The sequence below is a fragment of the Drosophila guanche genome, unplaced genomic scaffold (genome assembly GCF_900245975.1).
Source record: "Drosophila guanche unplaced genomic scaffold, DGUA_6, whole genome shotgun sequence".
Lineage (NCBI taxonomy): Eukaryota > Metazoa > Arthropoda > Insecta > Diptera > Drosophilidae > Drosophila > Drosophila guanche.
The window spans coordinates 4690466-4713313 of record NW_022995753.1 but is presented as its reverse complement, the minus strand read 5'-3'; the positions used below and the strand labels follow the sequence as shown (position 1 = coordinate 4713313).

General features: G+C 43.6%; 2 protein-coding genes across 6 annotated transcripts; both read right to left on the bottom strand.

Annotated features, from left to right (window-relative positions):
* Nucleotides 1–4958: 4958 nt before the first annotated feature.
* On the bottom strand, nucleotides 4959–22360 carry LOC117588418. 4 transcript variants are annotated; one of them, XM_034279686.1, is made up of 12 exons: nucleotides 22192–22360; nucleotides 21708–21853; nucleotides 11598–11900; nucleotides 10511–11527; nucleotides 10354–10450; nucleotides 9377–10292; nucleotides 8798–9310; nucleotides 8228–8335; nucleotides 6622–6882; nucleotides 6400–6552; nucleotides 5177–6334; nucleotides 4959–5082 (listed from the first exon to the last, which is right to left on the bottom strand). In XM_034279686.1, the coding sequence occupies exons 4-12, from the start codon at nucleotides 11210–11212 to the stop codon at nucleotides 5022–5024; spliced, it is 3969 nt and encodes a 1322-aa protein (XP_034135577.1). In that variant the 5' UTR covers nucleotides 11213–11527; nucleotides 11598–11900; nucleotides 21708–21853; nucleotides 22192–22360; the 3' UTR covers nucleotides 4959–5021. The 4 variants fall into 4 exon arrangements, with proteins under 4 accessions (XP_034135577.1, XP_034135579.1, XP_034135580.1 ...); XM_034279688.1 differs by lacking the exon at nucleotides 21708–21853; XM_034279689.1 differs by lacking the exon at nucleotides 8228–8335 and having other exon boundaries at nucleotides 22192–22357.
* Nucleotides 12244–14237, bottom strand: LOC117588419 (nuclease-like). 2 transcript variants are annotated; one of them, XM_034279692.1, is made up of 3 exons: nucleotides 13926–14237; nucleotides 13660–13860; nucleotides 12244–12908 (listed from the first exon to the last, which is right to left on the bottom strand). In XM_034279692.1, exons 1-3 carry the CDS (start codon nucleotides 14085–14087, stop codon nucleotides 12270–12272), a joined length of 1002 nt encoding a protein of 333 aa, XP_034135583.1. In that variant the 5' UTR covers nucleotides 14088–14237; the 3' UTR covers nucleotides 12244–12269. The 2 variants fall into 2 exon arrangements, with proteins under 2 accessions (XP_034135583.1, XP_034135582.1); XM_034279691.1 differs by lacking the exons at nucleotides 13660–13860; nucleotides 13926–14237 and adding an exon at nucleotides 13175–13483 and having other exon boundaries at nucleotides 12244–13109.
* Nucleotides 22361–22848: the final 488 nt, after the last annotated feature.

The window sequence follows — 22848 nt, the reverse complement described above, 5'->3', positions numbered from 1 at the left end:
CCCAAAGGGGAGTTTTTTCTTCTCAGCTACTCAGAGGTGTTAAGGGGGCCAAAGGTTGGCTAATAAGCGGCTATTGATGCCCGATCACGCGATGTGGTCATGGCGAGTGTAAGACAGTGGGGGGGAGGGCGGACACACGTGATGCCTCACTGACACGCAGCCGTCTTACAAGCAAAGCAGCAAAACGGAGCAAGGAAACAATAAGAAGCAGAGTTGCAGTAGCAGCACAAGCAAGCAGTAAAAGCAGTGCAAGCAGTGTGGGCTCTAGAAGCAGCGCAAGCAGCACAAGCACTCAACGGCAGCGCCTCACAAGGTGCCAAGTAAGAGGGAAAAAAATACAGCAAAATGCAACAAACACTTGTACAGGATTTTGCCAAGAATCTAAATAATTAGGAAGTAACATGTGACAGAGTCGCCGCCACGCAAAAAGTTGAGACTAAGATGCACAAACAGACAAATGGACAAGCAGACAGATGGAGACAGGTGGACAGCCGGGCAGAGACAGAGACAGAGACAGAGAATGACAATAGAACGAATGAGGAGTGGGGGGTATTGGGTGGTGGAAGGGTGGATGACTTTCAAATCCCTGCACTGGCGCCTTTGTTACTTGGCCTCACCTGCGAGTGCAGTCACCCCGTGATGGTGGAGGCACACGGGCAAGCAGTCAGATATCCTGGAGTACCTCCTACTACCGGCAGCTAGGACTACTTAAAACATGTTTCTACGTGTTTTGTTGTTGCTTCTGCGTACTGGCAACAAAGTGCGAGGAGTAGGAAGAAGCCGGCTAGCTAGTTGGATCCTAACACGGATGTCCTCATTCCGGTAGCCTCATTGTATTTATGTATATTTTTGAAAAAAAAAACGACTTGCACAGGGCCATTACATACATACATAAATACATACATTAATACGTACATATATGTATGTACATGGCACACAGTCAGGCCTTTTCAGTGCTTTCTTCACTTTCGACGCCTCATTACTTTTGAATTATCTGGCACACACACACACACACACAAAGAGAAAGAGAGATAGAGAGAGAGAGAGAGAGAACTGCGAAATAAGAAGAGTAACAATAAGGTCCTGCCCACGTGGCTGTGTGTGTCAGTCTCTAATCCTCGTGAGCACTGTTAAGCAGGATTTAAACATACACACAAAATAGATGAAAACACTTCAACTTCACTTGAATATTTATTGTACTTCATTTAAATCGTTTTTGTTTTGTTTTTTGTGGTTTTTTTTTGTTGTTTGTTTTTGGGTTTTTTTTTCGATTTTTGGGCTTTTACATTTCTCGGGCTTAAATTTCATCAGCATAGTTTCAGTAATATATTTATATAATATATATATATATATATATTTGTTTTTATGTATAATATAATAATTTTATAACACGTTTTTTTTTCTGCACTGTGCAAATAATTTTCCATTTTCCTTTTTTTCAACTTGAATTTCACTTTCTTACGCGCGAAACAGTTTTTTCTTTTTCTTTTTGTTAGCTCGAGCTTGGGGGCTGTTTTGTGTTGATATCAATCCAAATTCAAATTCAAATTCAAATTCAAATTGCAAGTTCCAAATTCGATTCAAGCCAAAAACCAATCAAATATTCCCTCTTTTTTTTTCTCAATACAGTCTACATTAAATTGTTTTACATTTGATTTGTGTTTACGGACTAATGTTTTTTTGCAGGGGTTTTTGCATCATTTTTCCTCAAAATATTTCATGTTTTAAACATTTGAAATAATGTCGTCTGCATGCAGCCCATACCACCATACATGTGCATGTACATATATGTAGTATGTATGTATTGTATAATTTCATTTATTTGGATGTTTTAAACTTATCGACTTACATACAATATATTTTCAATGGCATAGTAAATAGACAAACAATGAATTATTCTTCTGCGTTCTGCTCCGTTTCTGTTCATTTAATATATTTACTAAATTGGCTATAACAATTATTCAATATATATATATATATATATGTACATACATATATTTGTGTATGCTATACATCATTTTGTATAGTTTTGTTGTTGTTTTTCACACTCATTGTCAATATATAGAACGACATGAATCATTAATAAATAACAAACATTTTGGTTGCACTTCTTCACAATGGTATTTTATTTTATTTTAGTTTAGTTTGCTTTTATTTGCATTTTTCCTTCTTTAATTTTATATTTTTTAAACCCAGAATCAGAATTTAAATGGCGTCTACTAGTAAAAGCTCTGGCAACTTATAAGCACATTGTTTTGGTTTTTGTTTTGTTTTGTTTTTTTTTTTCCCATTCCTGTCTCCACAAATCAGTGATATGAGCACTAATTACACAGAAATTAAAGTAAATCTTTCGTGGTACCCAACCACCAACACCACCACCCACTGCCAGTGGTTTTTTTTTTTTTTTTTAGTACACAGTAATTACAATAATTCTGTTTGTATTTTTTGTTTTTGTAAACATTTAGTTGTCAAATCTTCGAATTTTCTTTATCTTCCTTTTATTTTTATCAAAATGGCGCTTTGTGTGGCTGCTCCAGGAGCTGCTTTTATTTTTTATCATACATATTATTTATACCCTGTACCTGGTAAGAGTGTTCTCTTCAATCTGCTGCGGGTTGTCCGTTTGTTTGTCTGTCGTCTTGTAGATGTTCTAAATCGGAATTGAAATCGGATAAAGTCGTACAGTCTCGCACATGAATGCTCCAAGTACCGGGTATATTCAAGTCGTGAAGTCTCGACTGCCTATTATTTCGGATTTGGCGTGTTTTATTTATTTTCTGAATGCTTTGCTTTTTGTGTTGATTTGAAATGTAAGCATACCATAAATACATGCATATGTATACCGAGTATATATGCAAATTAATATACCCATATGTCGTACTAGTCAAAACTTTCGGAACTTTTTCTTGTGTGTGGTTTAAAGTAATTCATATTCTGTCTGTTCTGTTCTTTGTTTTTTTTTTTTGCATTTCAATGTTTTGCTTGTAAACACTTAATGAACTATTTTGTTATTTTTTATTTTTTTTGGCATAATTTTACTTACTTACAACAATTTTATTACAAAAAAAAACGTACAATTACATTTTTTTTTTTTTTTTTTTTTTTTTTTTTTTTTTTTTTTTTGTTTTTTTTTTCTCTTTGTCTTTATTTTGTAGTTTTAGTTTTTGTTTTGTTTATTTATTTCTATACACACATTTTTTATAGTTTTGTGTGGAATAGATTTTTTTCTATCTTCTTTGCATGCATTTCACAGCAAAAAAGTCCAACAAATGCAACCCTAAGATTATTTACTGAATGCAACTCTGTGTGTGTGTACAATTTGTTGTAGTGTGTGTGTGTGTGTATGTGTGTTTTTGTAGTGTTTTATGTTGTTGTTAATTAATTGAAGTAACTTTTGAAAATTCACGCATAGATTAGCTCAGATATCAGATAATTTACACAAAGATTGTTTACCAGCAAAGCGGCCTCGACAGTACAGAGTACAGTACAGTAAAGTACATTAAATATAGTAGCTAATGCACAATGCACACACACACACACACACACACACAATGAAAGTAGAAATATAAGTACTTAGATTTTAATTTTAATAGTTTTGTTTTGGTTTTGTGTCGGTTATACAATTGTGTACTTTGTTTTTTATAAAGTTAATTAGCCGCAAAACAACCAGGATTTCATTTTTTATTTGATTATATTGAATCTACATTCCCCCCATTACGATGTTCTCTGTGATGATGGATACGGATACATGGCATGGGTATAGCTCGTTTATTGTGATTGTTTTTGTTTTTATTTATTTACTAGTCATTGGCTAAGTGTCGTGATTGGTTGACTGTCTGTCTGTCTGTTGGCTGTTGTTTCATTTTGCACTGCACACTCGTGGGGCTCTTGACCGTGTGTCAAATGAAACATTTCATTTAATTCATTTAAACAAATACACAGTTGCACACTTAACTAAATATGTAGATATTTTATGTATAGTTTTGTTTTATTGTTTTTGAATTCAGTTCAATGTCTATGACGGTTCTAGGTCTTGTCTGTTTCAACAGAAAGCACTATAAGTGGTTGGGTATATAAGCAACGAGTAGTACATAATGTACATACATATGCACCTATTTAGGTCTTGGCAAAAAGGCACTACACTACGCTTACTAACGATCGGTGTGTTTGGGCTTCTGTCCTCTTCGTTTTACTGCAGCTTTCAATGTAATGTACAAATGTATGTAGGGTATGCATGCAATTATGTATTTGTTTGTTGTATGCAACAAAGTTTGTTAATTGTTTTAATTACGGCGATTTAGTTACACCAACTCTGTGCTCATTTTGTGGCTCTAACAACTGGCTTGTCTGTCTGTTTTGAGCCCTTTCTAAAATGCTTGTTGCTCGTTTCGTTAAGGGTATTCCCTTCTCTCGTTTACTGTTTGTATGCCTGCCTGCATGATTGTTTAGGTTAAAATGTTGATATATTTTATTTATGGCGTGGTTTTTTCTATCGTTTCTCTTTAGCAATTTGCTTTTTGCAGTTTTTTCATTGAACTTTTATGCTGTTTTTTATGTTTCAGTTATCATTTTTTGCCGTTTGCATCTTTTTTTTTCATTAATTATATTTGCATTTTGTCGCTTTCTTTTTGTCATCAAGTGAGTGAATATTAAGTTAGTTATAGCACTTTTGTTTGTACATTAAGATAATGTTTGCTGCATAAATCAGATACATACATATATACAGACATATGTACATATACATATGTAGATAATTTTAAATGTAATTATATCTTTTTTGTATGTTTATTGAAAGTTTTCAGGCAATAAACAAAAACTTTCAACTCTGACCGAAGCAATTAACAATTATTACATAATACACACACACACACACAGGCACACACACATGGACCATACATACATATGCATTATGTACACAAAAAGGAAAATTGTAAGCCTAGTTCCTAGAATTTAATTTATTTTTTGTGCGGCTTCCTTTTCAGCAACTTGTTGACGACCGTCTTGAACAGATTTGGTTTTATTCATAAGTACCCCAGTGTGGCATATGTCTTCACGAAGGTTCCATCGCTAGTGCTCACGTTCCTGTGAAGTGAGGTAAGGAAGAGGGGGAGTGAGGGGAGTGAGTGAGTGAGTGAGGGAGCTGTCTTAAGGTGTTAAACTCATTTCGTATACTAACTCATCTTCCCAGGGGCACACCGCATTGTGTTCCGTATCGACGACGATGCCAGCACCACTGCCACTGCCACTTCCGCTTACATCCGCTTTGCCAGCATCCTTGGCATCCTTGGCATCCTTTTCATCCTGCGAGCTGCTGTGCTTCTTCCCATCAGAATTACGTTTCTTGCGTCGCTTGCGTGTCTCATCATTGCTGGATGTTGGTGCTACTGGAGCTACCACTGCCATTGGCTCCAGCTCCTGCTGCTCCTGCGCCTGCTCCAGCTCCAGCTCCAGCTCCTGCTCATCCATTGGCTCATCGTCCACCATCGTGTCCACGTCCAGCTCGGCCAGCGGTGCCATGGATGGCGCTGGTGTGGGTGCCGGCGGTATATAGCCCAACTGTATGTCACTATCTATGCTGTCATAGTCATCGACAACATCCTTGCTGTCATTGCCAAACTGCAGTCCCTCCTGGTACTCGTCGGTGGTGGGTGAAAGTTCATCTTGCAATGCCTCTGATGCCTCCGCATCGGGCACCTGCGCCCGGGCTGCTGCTTCCATTGTTTCATCGTCAGCCAACGCGGCCTCCTCGGTGGTTGTTGTTAGCGGCTCTTGGCTCTGTCCCGTGGGCAGGGGATCAGCACCCGGAGTGCTTGCCAGCTCCAGCTCCAGCTCCAGTTGCAGTTCCAGCTCCAGGACCTTAATGGTGGGCGTCGTGTTGGCGGCACGCGATTCAATCAACTCGATTTGCACCTCCTTGACCATCGCTGGCTCTCTCATCTCCTGCTCGACAGAGTGCTGCAGGCAATGTGTGATCCTGTTACCCACTTGGCTGCACCTGCACTCCTCGGTTGGCGGTGGCGTGATCTTCGCTATGAGCGGCGGGCTCTGTGCGCGTGTGGGCGTGATTAGCACTGGCATCGGCATGTCCGCTGCCGTTGCCGTTGCCGTTGCCGTTGACTCTTGTGACAATTTGTTTAGTTCATCCTCCACTTCGGTTGCTTCCACATCCGAGCACGATAATGCATGATGATCTTTGGCAAAGACCGCACTCCGTGCCTGCAATGGTGTCAGATTGCTGGCTGCAGTCACGCTTTGGCTGCCAACGGTGGGCGTTGAAGTGCCAGTGCCAGTGCCAGTGGCAGTGGTGCGCCCAAACTGATAGTCCGTGCTGCGACTGAAACGTAGAGGAAAGAGTAAGAGAGTGAGTGCACAGCAGACAGTGGCAAATGTCTCACCTACCTGGGTGTGAATGATACGGATGCTCGACGCTGTTCCGTAAAATTTGGCGTCAAACGTTTGTTGCTCGTCTCGCCACTGTCGACGGTGTTTTGGTGTCGTATGCCCAAATTTCGTTGCAGTCGATCAGCCACATCACTGCTGTCCGACGAGGTGCTACGCAAACATTTATAATACATTCCTTTTTATTAGCCAGCCCGATCCAAAGTCTCTTTATCCACTCACCTGGTCAATCGTAATGGTTGTACGGTGACGGCCGCTTGCTTGGCCAGCACTGGCACTGGCGCTGGCGCTGGCGCTGGTGCCACTTCTGTTGCCGTATCCTGCTGCTCCCAGGGACAGACGGAGAGCTTGACCTGTGCAGCTGGCACTATTTCCACTGGCTCATCCCAGGGACAAACGGCGCTGGTGTTGCCAGTGGTCAATGTTGCCACAACGGATGTCTCCAGCGTCTCCAGGCCGGTGGATTTTGTCTTGGGGTTTTCTCTGTACGTAAAAAGATGGCCGGGGTCGGACCAAAGTCTTAACGAAATTTCATGGCATGGGCAACGTTTTTTCTTTTCAAATACATTGAGACAGTACAGTACAGTAGACAGTAGACAGTAGACAGACAGTAGACGGTGGCACAACCGGATACGAGATAATTGTGTGTATTTTGTCTGTGTGTGTGTGTGTGGGTTGTGATTGAACATTAAACATTAATGCATGGAGAGAGAGGTTATATACAGCTTTTGCCAGCATATACATATACGCATGTGTGTGTGTGTGTGTGTGTGTGTGTGTGTGTGTGTACAATAAACGGTGGAGGGGAAAGGAAAAGAGCAGCGGCAGCCACAACAGCAGCAGCGGCATAGTGGAATCTCAGAATCCGAATAAGAAACGAAAACCAAACAACATTTACAATAATTAACAATAAATAGCAAACAGCAATCGAGCAGTAAAACCATCAGAGAAAACATTAAATAAAAAACAAAAACAAAACCAAGAGTCGCGTCACCCAGTGAAAAAATTCGGGCAGCAGCAGCCGCGACACACAGACTTTTTGCATACAAAATGCTCTAGCAAGAACGGACAGACAGACTTGGCTATGCTGATCTGGAATATATATATATATATATCCACTTTGTGGTTTGTCTTACATCTAATCAAAATAAACAACAAAATAAATAGATGCTCTAAACAAACTCTAGAAGCGATCGGAGTGCGTTTCTTTTTGTTCGTTTGAGCTGTCGCTTTTGATGTTTTGGTCCAATGGGAAGTACGATAAGATAAGAACATAGCCAGAGGAACATAAAGGGCAAAAAGTTCAAGTTCAAGTTCACAGCTGCGACCACCTTTAACTAGTAAGTTAGTTGCCAACTGGCTATAAACAATAACGAAGTCACGAAGTAGCACGAAAGGTTTTCTCGACGAAGTACAAATGGCTTTTAGGGGTTGCCCAAACTTCTGGTTGCTTAAGAATATTCAGTGAAAAAAGCATCTAAGAGGCAAATGGAGCCTATTCTACAGAAGTTAAAGGTTGAAAGGGCGACGACAAAACGTAACCGACAAATGAACAAAACAAATAACAGGAAAAATAAATGAAAAATGAGTGACAGATCTTTGACTGGGGCTGGGGGCTGGGTTCAGGCTTCTGGATTCACAGCAGTTCGAACGATAATACAATAGGAGAGGCGAAACACTATAGTGGATAATATAAGTAAGGGTAATAGAATTTCGAACAAGATGTGTTTGTTACAAGTGAAAATAGAACACGATTTGAGTAAACAAATCAAAAGAAAACGAACAGAAAACAAATGGAGAAGAACAAAATGTATGTAGAATGTCTTACGGAAGTGCCTGTAAACTACTTTCGCGATTCCCGTAGGCCGCATAGATCCCAACATCGATGATCGCCATGTGGCGCTGGGGCATATCGCCACGATAAATGGAATCGCTACTGCGCGGGGTGCGTGGTGTGGTACGACGACGACGACGTATAATAATAATGATAATGACACATGATAATAATTACACATTACACATAATAATTCTATATTATAATTGTATCTCATAATCATTTCAGTTTCAGAGAAAATGTAAATGAACAAATGAAACAAATCAATTACAAATAAATGAAGTAATTCATGAATTAGTTAATGTAAGCAAACAAGTGAAAATGTTGCCAATCCGGGCCTTGTTTTGATTGCCTTTTTTTTTGATGTTTGTCCAAAAATATCGAAGCGAACGTAAATGCTAAATAAATGTAATTGAAAATAAAAATAAAAATGCAAGCAACGCCCACACACCCTCACTCGCCCAATCTCTGCACTCGCTCAATCTTCCCACTCGCTAACTCTCCCTCCCTCTCTCTCTCTCTCTCTCTCTCGCCCTCTGGTCACTCTGTTAAGAGCCAGCTTACCTAAATGGCATCTCGCTGAGATTGCTCTGGGAATGGGAGTGCGGTACCTTGGAACCTGCATCCTTGTTCACCCCAATGACAGCCAACTCGTGTGCCGAGCCCGTAAGACTGCGATCGCTGCCTCGACGCCGTGCCAGATTGCCCGGTGGCGGTGCCTGCATCATGGAGCCGCCACCCTGCCCCGCACTGCTGGAGCCCTTGCTGGAGCCGGCATCACCCAAATTCGGTTGACTGGACAGCGCAGCGGTCATCTTCTTCTTGGCACCGCTAACGCCGCCGAAATTGAAGAAGCGCTTCTTGTACGACGGCTGAATGCCCGTGTCCAGCAGTCGCTTATAGTGCTCCGAGCGTATGAAGCGTGGATAGCAATCCTTCTTCAGCAGCAACATATAAATGTGCTCCGAGGCCGAGTCAAAGGTGAAGCGTGACGGATTCTTGAGACCGCGCAGCACACTCTCCATTGTTTTGCCATCAATGTTGATCTCACAGGGTGCGCCAGGCTTTAGGAATTCTCTGTTCAAAATTGTTTTCAAATAATTATTGGAACAAAGAAAGAAATGTATGCCATGGATAACTCACTCGTAGATCTCGTTGACTTTGCGTGCCACCTGAGAGTGGGCGGAGCGACGCAAGCGATTGACAGCAATCCAGAAGCGAATATTCTCGTGCGAATACTCCTTCTCGAGGAAGGTGGTAAACTCTTGGAGGCCTGTGGGATCCGAGACGAGCTCCTCGATCGAAATGGCCCAACGTTTCACCCGCTTCTCAGTGGGAATGTCCACGAAGGTGTTGTTGAGCTGCCAAAAGGCAATGTCCTCGGTCACCCACGGATTCGAGGGCAACGCCGGCTGCAGAAAGAAGTCGTACTCGCTGAATGTCTCCGAGTAGCAGACCAGCGACTCGCACGCCTGCGACATCTTCATGCGTGTACGGTTGAGGGACTTGCCCAAATAGTCGACCTCGCGCTGCACATCGTCGACAGTCTTTTTTTTGTTGGGCTTGAAGCCCTGACGATCGCGCGAGGGCACTGGACAGGGCTCCAGCGGCGTAAACTGCCCCGGCGGTGGACGGTGTACACGCCAATAGGCGCGCTCCTGCGAGTCACCAACAATCTTATCGCCCTTCTTGCGCTCCTTGGCCAGGCGCACCTGCTCCTCGGCCTGCATCGATATAAAATCCCATTTCCCCTTCAGATTCTTGTGCAGCGAGGACAATGCCTCCGCCTCGTAGTCCTCGAGCGCGTGCCGCTGCTTATTGCGTAGCGAGCGCTTGGCCAAATAAATGGCATACTCGACATTATCCGGCGCCTTGTGCTGCCATGGCCAGTAGTAGGGTGTCTGGAAGCGGTACAGCGATGAATCGTCCTTAACGGTCAGCGTCTTTGAGTCGTTCACCGGAAAGAAGTAGCCATGCAAGCACAGCTGATTGGCAATGTTCAATGCCTCCGATTCCTCAATTTGCAAGCGATCCATCAGCCACTCGATTAGATCGTAGCCTAAAGGAGGGAACGCATGAAGGATTTCATAAGGATAAATGCTGAGAGTGGTTTGCCTTACCCATAAACGCATAGGGTATGGATGTGAGGAACATTTTCTGTTGTCGCACGGGCACACCATGCTCTTGATCCTGCATCTCGCGCACTAGGACTTCCATCTGCAACAGGAATTTACGTATAGAAAGAGGATAGAATATTTGGGTTTGCTGCTACTCTACCTTATCGAATGCCATGGGTCTTGATAGCTTCTCAATGGTCTGCTGTTGGCTGCTGCTGCCGCTGCCACTGACGCTGCCAGGGCCACTGCCAGTGCCGAGCAGTCCGCCCTGACCGGAGATGCTGCTGTGATGCTGATGGTGTGTCGCCGTTGATCCGGCTGCCGTTGCTGCTGGCAGAGCATGCAGCAGCTGTTGATGCGTCACTGGCTGTGACTGTGACTGCGACTGCAACTGCGATTGCGACTGCGTATGCGAATGCTGGTGATGTTGTGGCAAGTGATGATGGCCAACGGAACTGCCGCTAAATGCGGTCGCTGCCTGCGTTGTGGCGGATATGGCCGTGGCGGTGGATGCCAGTGCTGGACTATTGCCGCTATTGGCATTGCCGCTCCCGCTGCTCGTTGCCGCCACACTCGCTGTTGCCGCATTATTGTTCGCTGCAACCGATGGAGATAGTTGCGTGGCATGCGGCACTCCATGCGGTTGCAGACTTAGTGTCGTTGGCTTAATGGACTGTGACAAGTGCGTGGATTGACTACTGGACGACTGCTGCTGCTGCTGAGGACTCGGTGTGGACACAGCGACCACAATGGGCACGGACACGGACACGGGCACGGGCACAAGTGCCGTCGACTGTGCAGCCGTATTCCTGAGCACCAGCTGTCGCTCCTTGTCGGGTGGCACACCGCCGTGTGGTTCCATGACCGCTGAATCGATGCTAAGCTGCTGACGATGGCTGCCCACTGCCCACTGCCTGCTGCCTCCTGCCTCCGTTCTCTATGCTTTTGATGCTGCTATTTATATATCCTGCGATTGGTTTCTCAGGCTCTTTGTTAGTTGTGCGTTTTGGTTTACGAAAATTTTGATTGCGCTTTTTGTTAACCTCCTCACAAATTGGCTTGCAATTCTTCTTAGAAATTCTCTTTGCTGCTTTGTGGCTGCTGCTTTTGTTTGCTGTAAGTCCTCTTTGCTGCAGTTAGCCGAATTCCATCATGTCCTTGTGTATGGAAACATTTGCTGGCAAACAACACAAAGGAATTGGCATATATTATAGATCTATATTTAAGTTTCGTGCAGCGGAACTTACAATGTTTCATGATTCGAACAGCTGTGGCACCAACCGCTAACCGCCTGCAAGTGGCGCCGCCACCACCACCCACCACTCCGGGAAGCACCTGCCGCACAGTCCTTCCTGGCAGCTCCTTCCTTTATGTGTGGAATTTGTTTCTGAATTTCTCTCTCTCTCTCTCTCTCTCACGCGGCGCTGGTTGCCATGGAGTCCGCGCACTGGCGGATTGCTTTGGGATGCTGTTCGATGCCTTCTAGTGCCAGCCTTCACCTCGTGCCTCGTTGCATGGGGGCGCTGTTTCAGCGTGTGTTAGCTGAAGACCTGCAATACAAAACGTATTAATTAAAGAGCAGAGACATTAACATTTTCTATTGCAGTTGACACTTAACATCTACTTAAGTTATTTGCTTCTCTATTTCACAGCCCCCCCAGCAGACAACAGCTGATTGCAACCACAGGGCCATCTCTCTGAGCGTGGTGAGTAGTAAATTCACCTTGGGCAGAGAGAGAGAGAGGCGGCAATGCAATCCAAACGCATTCCGTTAAACTTCATTCTCTCTGTCTCTTTGCACGGCAGCCATTACACAAGTAAAAGTGTGTGTGTGGGAGAGAGGAAAACCAGCAACAAGAAATCGTATTAAGCTTCGAAAACAACGGCAACGGCAACGGCAACTGCAACTGAATTCTTTATTAGCCTGCAGCTAAACTTGGAACATCATTTATGCCAGCGAAATCAATGTGGATTGTGCCATTGCTCTCATCGTGGAGCACAGCTGGCTGCAGATCCTTGCTGAAGGAGAGGCCTGTGTAGCGTTCGATGTCTTCGATGCGGTGACGATGATTGCGAAAGCTGCCAGCACCTCTGCCACCGTTCTTAATGATGTACGCCTCTAGGGTGGGCCGGTTCTCAGTTCCAGTTTCAGCTTCAGTTTCAGTTTCAGTCTCAAACAGCTGTGACTCCATTATCAGCACCTTGAAGTAGTGCGTCGGAATGGGCGTGGCTGTGGTGTCCAACTTCTTGCACTCCAGCCACCACATTTTGCCATTGCCCATGGGCATGTAGATGGGACCGGTGTAGGTGTAAACCGAACCGCATTCCCGCGTCTTTGCTGTCACATAGTGCTCCAGCTCGTGCCAGATGCGCCGCTTGAACACCTTGCCCATGGCCGCGGAGCCATCGTCATTGCCCAGCAGAAACACATCCTTGTAGCGTTGCAAGTCACTGCCATTGCCAGACTCCTCTGCCCCGTCTGTCCAGCGAAAATGCTCGATTATCCACTTGGCGCTGCTCATCTCTTTGCTCTGCGACATGATGCAATGTCTGTGCACCAGCAAACCCTCTGCGCTGGGCAGTCCGTACTTGATGAGATCCAGCATATTCGCCACCGAACTGGCATTCTCTTCGACTTCCAGTGGCTTCCCCAGTAGAGCGTTGTACAGCCGTGGGACCAGCTCCTGGCAGAGCTTGTCCTTCAGCCCGGGTGCGCGATTCCACAATCTGCCCTCGTGATCTGTGCTGAAGGTGGAGAACTGCGAGGGAGATTACCAGCAATCCCGACAATGGAGTAAGACAATGGGGTAAGGCCCTAACTTACAATGGAATAAAACCTGTGCCGATGAAGGTACACATAGGGATCCCGCTTTATTGCATCGAATAGATGCATCAGCGACACCTCGTGCTGGACAAAAGCGCCGCAGAACAGGCCCGACACACCAAACACGGCGCACATGGCAAAGCTTCGTTGTGGATCTGACATTGTGCGTATTTTGATTCGTGTAATTAATAATAATTTAGGTATATTTAGGTACGAGTACGAGTGGCCGACGCGCGCGTTGCATTAGTTTCCGTGTGCTTTTCTAATGTACGAGAGTTTACTTACTCAGAACTGAGTATTTGTTTGTTGTGTTCTACGGGTCAAGAATAATGTTGAAATGAACAGCCAAAGCCTACTGAGCGGCTCGAACCGAAGAGAGTCGCACTGACAGAGCGCCGCAGGACCGACTCAGCTGTTGCTCTCGGCAAAATACGCATCAAGAAATAACCAACGGGACGGCACATTACTTTGCTGCGTAGTTTNACCAGCAAACCCTCTGCGCTGGGCAGTCCGTACTTGATGAGATCCAGCATATTCGCCACCGAACTGGCATTCTCTTCGACTTCCAGTGGCTTCCCCAGTAGAGCGTTGTACAGCCGTGGGACCAGCTCCTGGCAGAGCTTGTCCTTCAGCCCGGGTGCGCGATTCCACAATCTGCCCTCGTGATCTGTGCTGAAGGTGGAGAACTGCGAGGGAGATTACCAGCAATCCCGACAATGGAGTAAGACAATGGGGTAAGGCCCTAACTTACAATGGAATAAAACCTGTGCCGATGAAGGTACACATAGGGATCCCGCTTTATTGCATCGAATAGATGCATCAGCGACACCTCGTGCTGGACAAAAGCGCCGCAGAACAGGCCCGACACACCAAACACGGCGCACATGGCAAAGCTTCGTTGTGGATCTGACATTGTGCGTATTTTGATTCGTGTAATTAATAATAATTTAGGTATATTTAGGTACGAGTACGAGTGGCCGACGCGCGCGTTGCATTAGTTTCCGTGTGCTTTTCTAATGTACGAGAGTTTACTTACTCAGAACTGAGTATTTGTTTGTTGTGTTCTACGGGTCAAGAATAATGTTGAAATGAACAGCCAAAGCCTACTGAGCGGCTCGAACCGAAGAGAGTCGCACTGACAGAGCGCCGCAGGACCGACTCAGCTGTTGCTCTCGGCAAAATACGCATCAAGAAATAACCAACGGGACGGCACATTACTTTGCTGCGTAGTTTCTGTCTTGATTTGCCCATAACGTAAATGCATTTACTCTTTATGCTGCAAATATGTACACGGGACATACATATGCAATTTATATGCACACATTTTAGCAATTGCATTACCATTATGTGTGTACATGCAATGCACGTAGACAACAAAAACGAAACTGATGATTGTGTCTATAAATAGAAAAGCACACTGGAGTCGGAGATTTACGCCCCACACCCCACACCCCACACCCCACACCACAAAGCAAAGCCCCAAGTCCAAGCACAAGCCCAAAGAGCATGATGGCTCCTGACGTAGCAAATGACGCAAAGCGAGACAGCGCGCTGCGTATGTATATGTATGTGTGCATGTATGTATGTGCGTTATGTATTTTTAACAACGGATCGGAGCCATACATATGTACGTAGCTGGGAGCTGAATCAGTCGGGATAAGCTCAAAGCCTTGCAAAGACTGCAGTCCAGGCAGGCAAGCAGCCGCTCCTGATGCCTGCTAGTGGGAATTAAATGACGAAACACGGGGGCGGCTGTCAGTGAGTTTTTTTTTTTCCCTCCCTCCCTCTCTCTCTCTCTCTCTCTCTCTCTGTGACTATTGCTCTGTTTGTATGCGTGTTTATTTATTTGTTTTTGCGTGCCCGTGCCCGTGTCCGTGTGCATATAACCATTTTGACATTACCACACGCACTTTCCCACATCGACCCAATCGACCTCTCCGCTCCGCACTGCTCCACTCTTTTCTTCTTTCTTCGCTTCTCTCCGCACCGCTCCACTCTCTTCTTCGCTACGCTTCTCTCCTCACCGTTCCGTTTGCGTGCGACTTTGCCAGCAGCTTCACTGTTCTGCTCTTTAATGATAGCTTTTGTGAGCGACTAGCAAAGGCGGCGCTCAAGCTCAAGCTCAACCAAAACAAAAACAAAAAAACACACAGAAACAGACAGCTTTTGGCATTAGAGGCAGCCCAGCCAGATACAAACTTATATTTATCCTTTTCCTTTTCCTTTAGCATATATCAGATCTGTTTCCGATCAGGGGCACTCGGGAGATTTCTTCAACAAATTATACCTAAAATTATGCCAGCTAAAGTTGACAATTGTTGCAGATTCCCCTCCCTGTCGCCTGTAGCTAAAACTGCTTTTACTTTCATGAATATCTTTCATCTTACATCCCTCTACCTTCTCAGCCACTAGCTTCAAACTTTAAGATGACGTAAAGAAATCCGTTTATGTGTACATGTGTATGGGTGTGTGTATGTGCACTGTAAGCTCCCCGTTCGGGCTATTTATAGAACGGCAAATGTATTCGTGGGCGGACACTGGCGCTGCAGGCGCAGTTGCATGGTCGTGCAATCTAAAATATACTCGGACCACGATAAAAGCCGAAGGTAGGCGGTAGGCGGCAGGAACGGCAGCGGGAATGGGAAGCTGACCTGGAGATGGCCTGGTTTATAATTGAATGAGTCAATCAATCGGGCAATCAATCATTTGTGTGCTCTTTGGCGGGGGGTGGGCGAGACCGAGGGCGGTATGTTGATGCTATTGACAGCGACTTTAATGCCGCCGCATCTATGTACATATGTAGGTAAAACTGGGTTCAAATGCTGCACCGCCCCCACCCCCGCAACTATTAATTGGCAGGAATAGATGTGACAGCTTCTTGTCTTTGTCCCTGTAACTGTTCAGGGACAACCAATAAATGGAACACAGATTGGTAGCCGCTCGAGCGCTAAAATTAGTCACTTATTGGGGGCACATTGTACATACATATGTACATACATGCTTATGTACTCAACTACATACGAGTATGTACTTATCTGGATCAATCTTATTTCTGGCCGATTTTTTTGTTTCCACTGAGTTTTATCTACGTCTGACTGAAGGCCAAACTACTGCAATTTCAAAGAAAGTGAAGCAATGCAATATATTGCTCAGCTGATGGAGAGCAGTACAATCAATGAATCACACACACACACATTTTATTAATAAATACGACGATATAGAGGCATGGTCCAAAGGGCTACATTTCGTAACTCCTATCTAAGTAATTGCCCAAACAGATTTTAGTGATTTGAAGCAAGCCCGAATATCTTGTTTCGCTTCTTGGAACACCCCTGAATGCTGTTAGCGGTGCAGAGCAGCGGATGATACAGCAATGGGAAAGGAACTCTGGTTCCCTTTTGAGACCGTTTTGAGAGTGCGAGACTCTGTCTTAAAGAGAGCATTGGCCATACCCAATGCACTTGTGCTAGGTGCTGGCTGGTACTGTTCGCACCTGCTTAGAGTTTTGTTTATTGCTTTTCTGTGTGTGTTTTCAATATTTGTTGACTCTCTTCGCTTTGGGGAAAGCATTAACGCAGCGTTTTATTGGCGAATTATAGGGCCAGCAGCCAACAGTAAATACTCGTAACTGTAGCAGTAAAATTTCAATTTAAATTTCTCCTTCGAACTGGCACGCTGGAGCTACGCGAATTTATTTTCGGTTACTTATTACGTTATGTCGTTGCCTGCCTTATGTTAACTCTCGCACGCTCATTCCCCTTAGTGCCAACCACCCACCCAGCAGCTTGCCCGCTTCCTCTCTCCCACACGCTCTCCCACTCTTGCTCGCTGACAAACTCTCTCTCTGTCTCTCTTTTAAATGTGACTTTTGTCATGCATTTGTCGCCGGTGCTGCTCCTGGGTGCTGCCCTTCGTCGTAGCCGTAGCCATAGTCGTTGTCGTTGTCGTCGTCACTGGGCCGGAAGTTGGTTTCAAACTGTTGGCAAATGAGTTTCCGTTTGCGAGGGAGGTTTCCTGCCTAGCATTGCCCTGCCCTGCCCTGCCCTGCACTGTCCTTGTTATTGTTGTTGTTGACTTTTGCCAGGCTGGCTGCCTGCCTCTGGGTTTTTTGTTCATTTGCCGTTATACACTTGCACAGTTAGCAGAAGTTTATTAATTTGCTTCGCCTTGGGTTTGTTTTGTTTTTATTTCGTATAAATGCCAGCGCGTATTTTTTTTCCCGTATTTTTATCAGTGTTTGTGTTTAAGGGAGATATGTTTGCGTTTGTATGTGTGTGTGTGTGTGTGTGTGTGTGTGGATGTGTTTGTGTGAGAGGATGAATGCGTGCCTCTCTCTTTTTCGTACTTTTGACTTTTACTTGCGACATTTTCCAACCAGAAAGAAGACTCAGAATTGTTCTTTTTTATGCATTGAATCCTGCATAAATATGTATGCCTACAGCCTACTGTTACTCTCACATTTCTTATCGCATTAGAAACACAATCACAAAATCGATCTGTAATTGTCTCTCCGATCAGACTCTAATGATTAGAACAAGAGAGAATTAAGTAACAGCGTACATACCATTCAAAATTCATGTTTAAGAGATTATCACTGCGAGTACATGCTAAGCACAAGTGCACTGGAGAGCCAAGACAAAGACATACCCTTGTCCTCGAGTAGTACTCGTTTCAAGATGCATTTCACTTTTCCATTGCAGCTTACATACATATATTTACATATGTACATACAAAACATATGACCAAGCCACATGCTGCTGAACTTTTTGATAGAAGGCGCTGGCAGCTTATCATTAAATTGATATTGATTAGCGAGCACTGCAAACAGCTGATGCGATTACCCTCCCTGCTGCATTCAGAGCTATGTACTCGGCACTCTCGACCTTGCCTAAGTGGCTTTTTCCCTAGTAGCAGCTTTGTTAGCGAATTACGCTAAGAATCCCCATTGGCTAAAGGTTTGAGGGGTGCGGTTAAACCTTTCCATACATTAATCTGTATGTAAAATATGTATTTATGTATGGTGGAATGTGTTTTCTCGCTGAAAGGTTTGCAACATTCTAAATCGAAAAAAAGGTGGAAAGGCTTGCCAGATCCTTAACACTTTTGTCTTTTCAACTTAAATTGCTCATGACGAAAGATTTGTAGCGTTCGGCATTTGGTATTCACTTTGTCTTTACGTTTCTCCATGAGTACATAGCTATATGTACATAGGTACATATATGTACGTGTTTTTGAATGTGCTCGTTGGTTTCGCGTCGAAATTATTAAGTTTTGAAAAATAAATAATCCTAATCTTCTACACAGAGTGAGAAAATAAGCGGCAAACGCAAATGAATGCAAATAAATAAATAAAACCTAGATGGAGGCTGAACACACAGAGATTTATGTACATCAAAATGTATTGTGATTGATTTCGAACCAAAAAGGACGCAAGCGAATCTTTTACGAGCTATCGAAAGCTAAACATTCACTGGCTGGCTAACTAACTGGGCAATCTATTGTTCATTTTGCGGTAGCTTCATAAGTATGTACATATGTAAACGCATACATATGTAGCTATGTACATAACTAGTATTTGCCATATCCGCCTATACTTACAAGATGTTAAAACTAACTTTGCCAAGAAGCTTAAGTCGAATTGTAGTCTTGGAAAGTAATCAGAATAAACGTTCATAAAATATATATGTACATTCATACATTTTATGTACATATTTATGTACTTGCATGCAAATACGTTCATTAGTCCGGCCGACTCAATTCAGGCGGTGGGTGAGTAATTACGCCGTAAATGCTTTGCCGTATGTACACACATACGAATGTACATACATATGGATACGTTTGTATGCAGTATCTACACACTCTCAGACAACCTATATTCACATTATTTTGTTGTTGTTGTACCAAACGTCAATGTTTATTGGAAATCAAATATGCCGCGTCTCGACTGGGGGATACCCCGCTGCTCCGGCAGTTGGTAGAATGGTAAATGCTTACAAACACAAAAAACCACAAGAATATTCAAAAATAATGTACGGGACACAAAATTTGTTCCTAATGCAGAGAAAGCAGGCAGAAGGTAGAATGTATTTACATACATACCTATGTAATTATGTATTTTCTAGCTATGCAAAAAGGACCACACACCCACCTCTGGCACAGTGCATCTTTCGTTTCAAATGAATATGTTTTTTGCCAAAAATCTCCCTTTTCAAACTATTAAGGCCACTGGCCGGCAAGGGTATACGAATACAAAATGAATAAGTACAAAGAAGTGCCAGTCAGGCCGGCCTGGCCAATTGTATACCAAAAGAGAGGAGAACCCTACAAACTTATGGCCAAAACTTATGCATATGTACGTAAACGTGTGCACACGCATACATTTATAAAGCTGAATAAAAACAGTTCGTGTGCACACAAAGGAACAAAGATAAACAACCAAACAACACACCGCGATGTCGAAGTCGATGCGAATAGTGGGGTGATGGTGTTTGGACAAAGATGGGGGGGATGTGCAAGTGGAAGTGGAAGTGGAAGTGGGGTATGTGTGATATGAATGAGAGCGGCGGATGGTGTAAAGCTTGGAGGAGGTAATTGCACAAGGCAACTACACTGCCTATCAAAAACGTATGTCCATGCATCAATTTAATTCATAATTGCTAGTTGTGATCACTGACCCCAAACAATACATACAGTGATGTGTGCAAATATGAATCAAGGTACGATAAAGAGTGAAATCTACTGTCAGGTTGGGACAGACAATGCTAGTCGTTGCTTAATAATTATGTATACATATACATATGTATGTACATATTATTAATAATTGAAAATATTACTTATACGAGAAGTTGACAACAATTTGCATGGTCTGTTTATCGAATCAAAACTGTTTCCCAACAAGAAACTTCTTGCAACTGGTTTTCAGCCCATTATGGATTGATTTCTAACCTTCCAGATCTACATAAATATTTAAAAAGTTAAGGATTTGCCTTTGAAGGCGTTATATTTTAATCGAAAACGCCAAAACCATGATGAATTTATTTATTTAAAATAATCATTAAAAAAACACCTCATAAATGGTATTTAAAATGATCTTAAAACTCTTCTCTAAAGCCTGATGAGCTGAATACCAATAACGGACAACCGGAGAGGCGTGGGGCTATGTTTTCATAGCGCTGAATGTACATACATACATCAGTTCATACAGATCTGTACATCCGTACATGCAGATCTGTATACAACCTACATAATGGACTAAAATGTAACAGTGTATCAGCCACAACAGCAGAACAGAAAAGTGTTCCTAGGCGAATTGTTTGTACGAACATGTACGCATGTATGAGCTGGTACGCACACACACACACACACACACACACACACACACACACATAGAGCGAAAAGAGAGCGCTTTGATAGGCGCAGCAGATAGCATACTACGTGGTTTTTCTCCTTTTTTTTTTCTCCTGCGTGGGAGAGGGGTGGCAGGGGGTACTAAGTAATTGATGATGATTTTGTGTTTGTGTGTGTGTCTACGTCGGGCTTTGAGTAAACGCACAGCAACAACAACAACACCAATATCAGCAGCACGCACCCAGGAACAACATTTGCTCAGGCGGCACAGAAAGTAGAGAGAAGTTGTCTCCTCCTTTGCCGCCCAGCCATCAGCCCAAAATGCGCAAAACAATTTTTGAGCACATCTACATTTACTTTTTGTGGAGGGACCTCTGTACCTACGACATGGCTGTTGGAGTTGCTATGAGTTGAGTGCGGGGTGCTGATTGCCAGTTTTTGTTGCAATCATCTGCTGCTTACCTCTCACTCTGTCCTTTTCCTCTCACAGTTTTGTTAGTCCGTGTATCTGTATGCATGCATGCATGTGTGTGTGTGTGTGTGTGTGTGTGTGTGTGTATGCAAGCTTGACTTTTCCCAATTTGAATTTATAATAATTGACCAAGCAATACATTGTCTGTTACACTTGGGTGTACATAGTTGCAAAGCTTATTAAATATTTATATATGTACATACATACATAAGTGTACATATCTACATACATATGTTCATCGATGAACCAGCTGGTTCGTAACTTCTCCCGGAACACACTCTATATACCATATTGTTTAGTTGTGTGTCTGTGTCTGTGTCTGTGGATCCCATGTACTTGCCTGGGTCAAGCAAAACAAATTGTTTAGCTAAAAAAAAAGAAGCAACTAAAACGATTTTGAAAGCACGAACGCACATTAATATCAACACATTCGCATAACACACAACACACACATGTGTACATAGATATGCATATGTATGGATACGTAAGACATCTCAGACCAGACACACATCCTCCATCCACATCAAAAGACGTGGAGGCGGAGGCATAACTGTAATAAGGGGCTGGCTGCTGGCTGCTGGCTGCGGGCTGCGGGCTGCCAACGCAAAAACTCACAACAACAATTTTCACTGTCAATGCTAGCACACAACTAACGGAACAGAACAGAACAGAGAACAGAACAGAACATAACGGAACTGAACAGAACAGACTCACTTTTGCACACAGGCAGGCAAAGTATTTTTTTTTCAGCCTTATTGCGCTGCTGCTTCGCCTCTTTTCTCTTCTCCCTTTTGCTTGTGCTTGTGCTTCTTTTTGTGGATGGCCTTTTCGTCTTCAGAGTCAAAGACACTCGCGATTTGCTAAAAAAAATAATTTCGATTTCGTTTTCCACGTATTCTTACTTTTTTCTTTCTTTTTTGTTGCACTTAACCTTAACACGCACAAAAATATCGGAAAAAAAATTGGTTGAGAAAAAAAAAACTTGTATCACACTGTAAAAAAACGAACGGAACGACAAATCCGAAATGCACTTCGTAGACAGCTTTTATTTGATTAGTTTTCTATTTATTATTCGATTTGAGGCGAATTTGTGAGGCGTATTGGCAAGTTTTTAGAGTTCCAGTTACGACAGCGGATAGTTTGTTTGTTCATTTTCTTCCTGGTTGTCTCTATTTTCCCCATTTTTGATTATGCTCACCAAAAACCGTCAGCGCGAGCAAACGACGCACGCAGGACAAGGACGTCCGCCGCACACGATACTCAGAGCCTGTGTCCGCGTCTAGAAAAATGGAAAATGGATTTTCCTTTGCTACTGAGTCGCGGTCAAATGCAGCGCGCAGGCAGGCAGCCCAAACGAGAAAAACGAAGTAAACTAACAAGAGAGTGAGAGAGAGCCAGATAGACAGGGAGAGAGATAGAGAGAGAGAGCAAAGCGCTCTCGGCACTCTTGTGTGGAAAAGCTGCCATGGCAGCGAGCAAGCAACCCGCAACCCGCTGGAAGTCAGTGGCAAGAACAACGATATCGGGAAGGGAACTGGAAGGGGGTACAAAAAGTCACGAGAAAATGAGCAGCAAAGCAAGGATTATACACGAAAGAGGGAATGTATGCAATAGTTTATGGAAAATAAATAGATTTTACGTTATTACATACGAAAATATGTACGCAAATACATGTATTCATAGATGTATCTGGTAAATGTACGTTCGTACTCTCCTAATTTGAAAGTAATTTGTTTCAATTAAATCATAAATCACACAGAAAGTATGAATATACCTTGCAGGAGCCACAAATAGAAACATCCCTTCCAATAGGCTTTCCCCCTACAACAATTCTTAGCGATATTTTAGCCGTCGC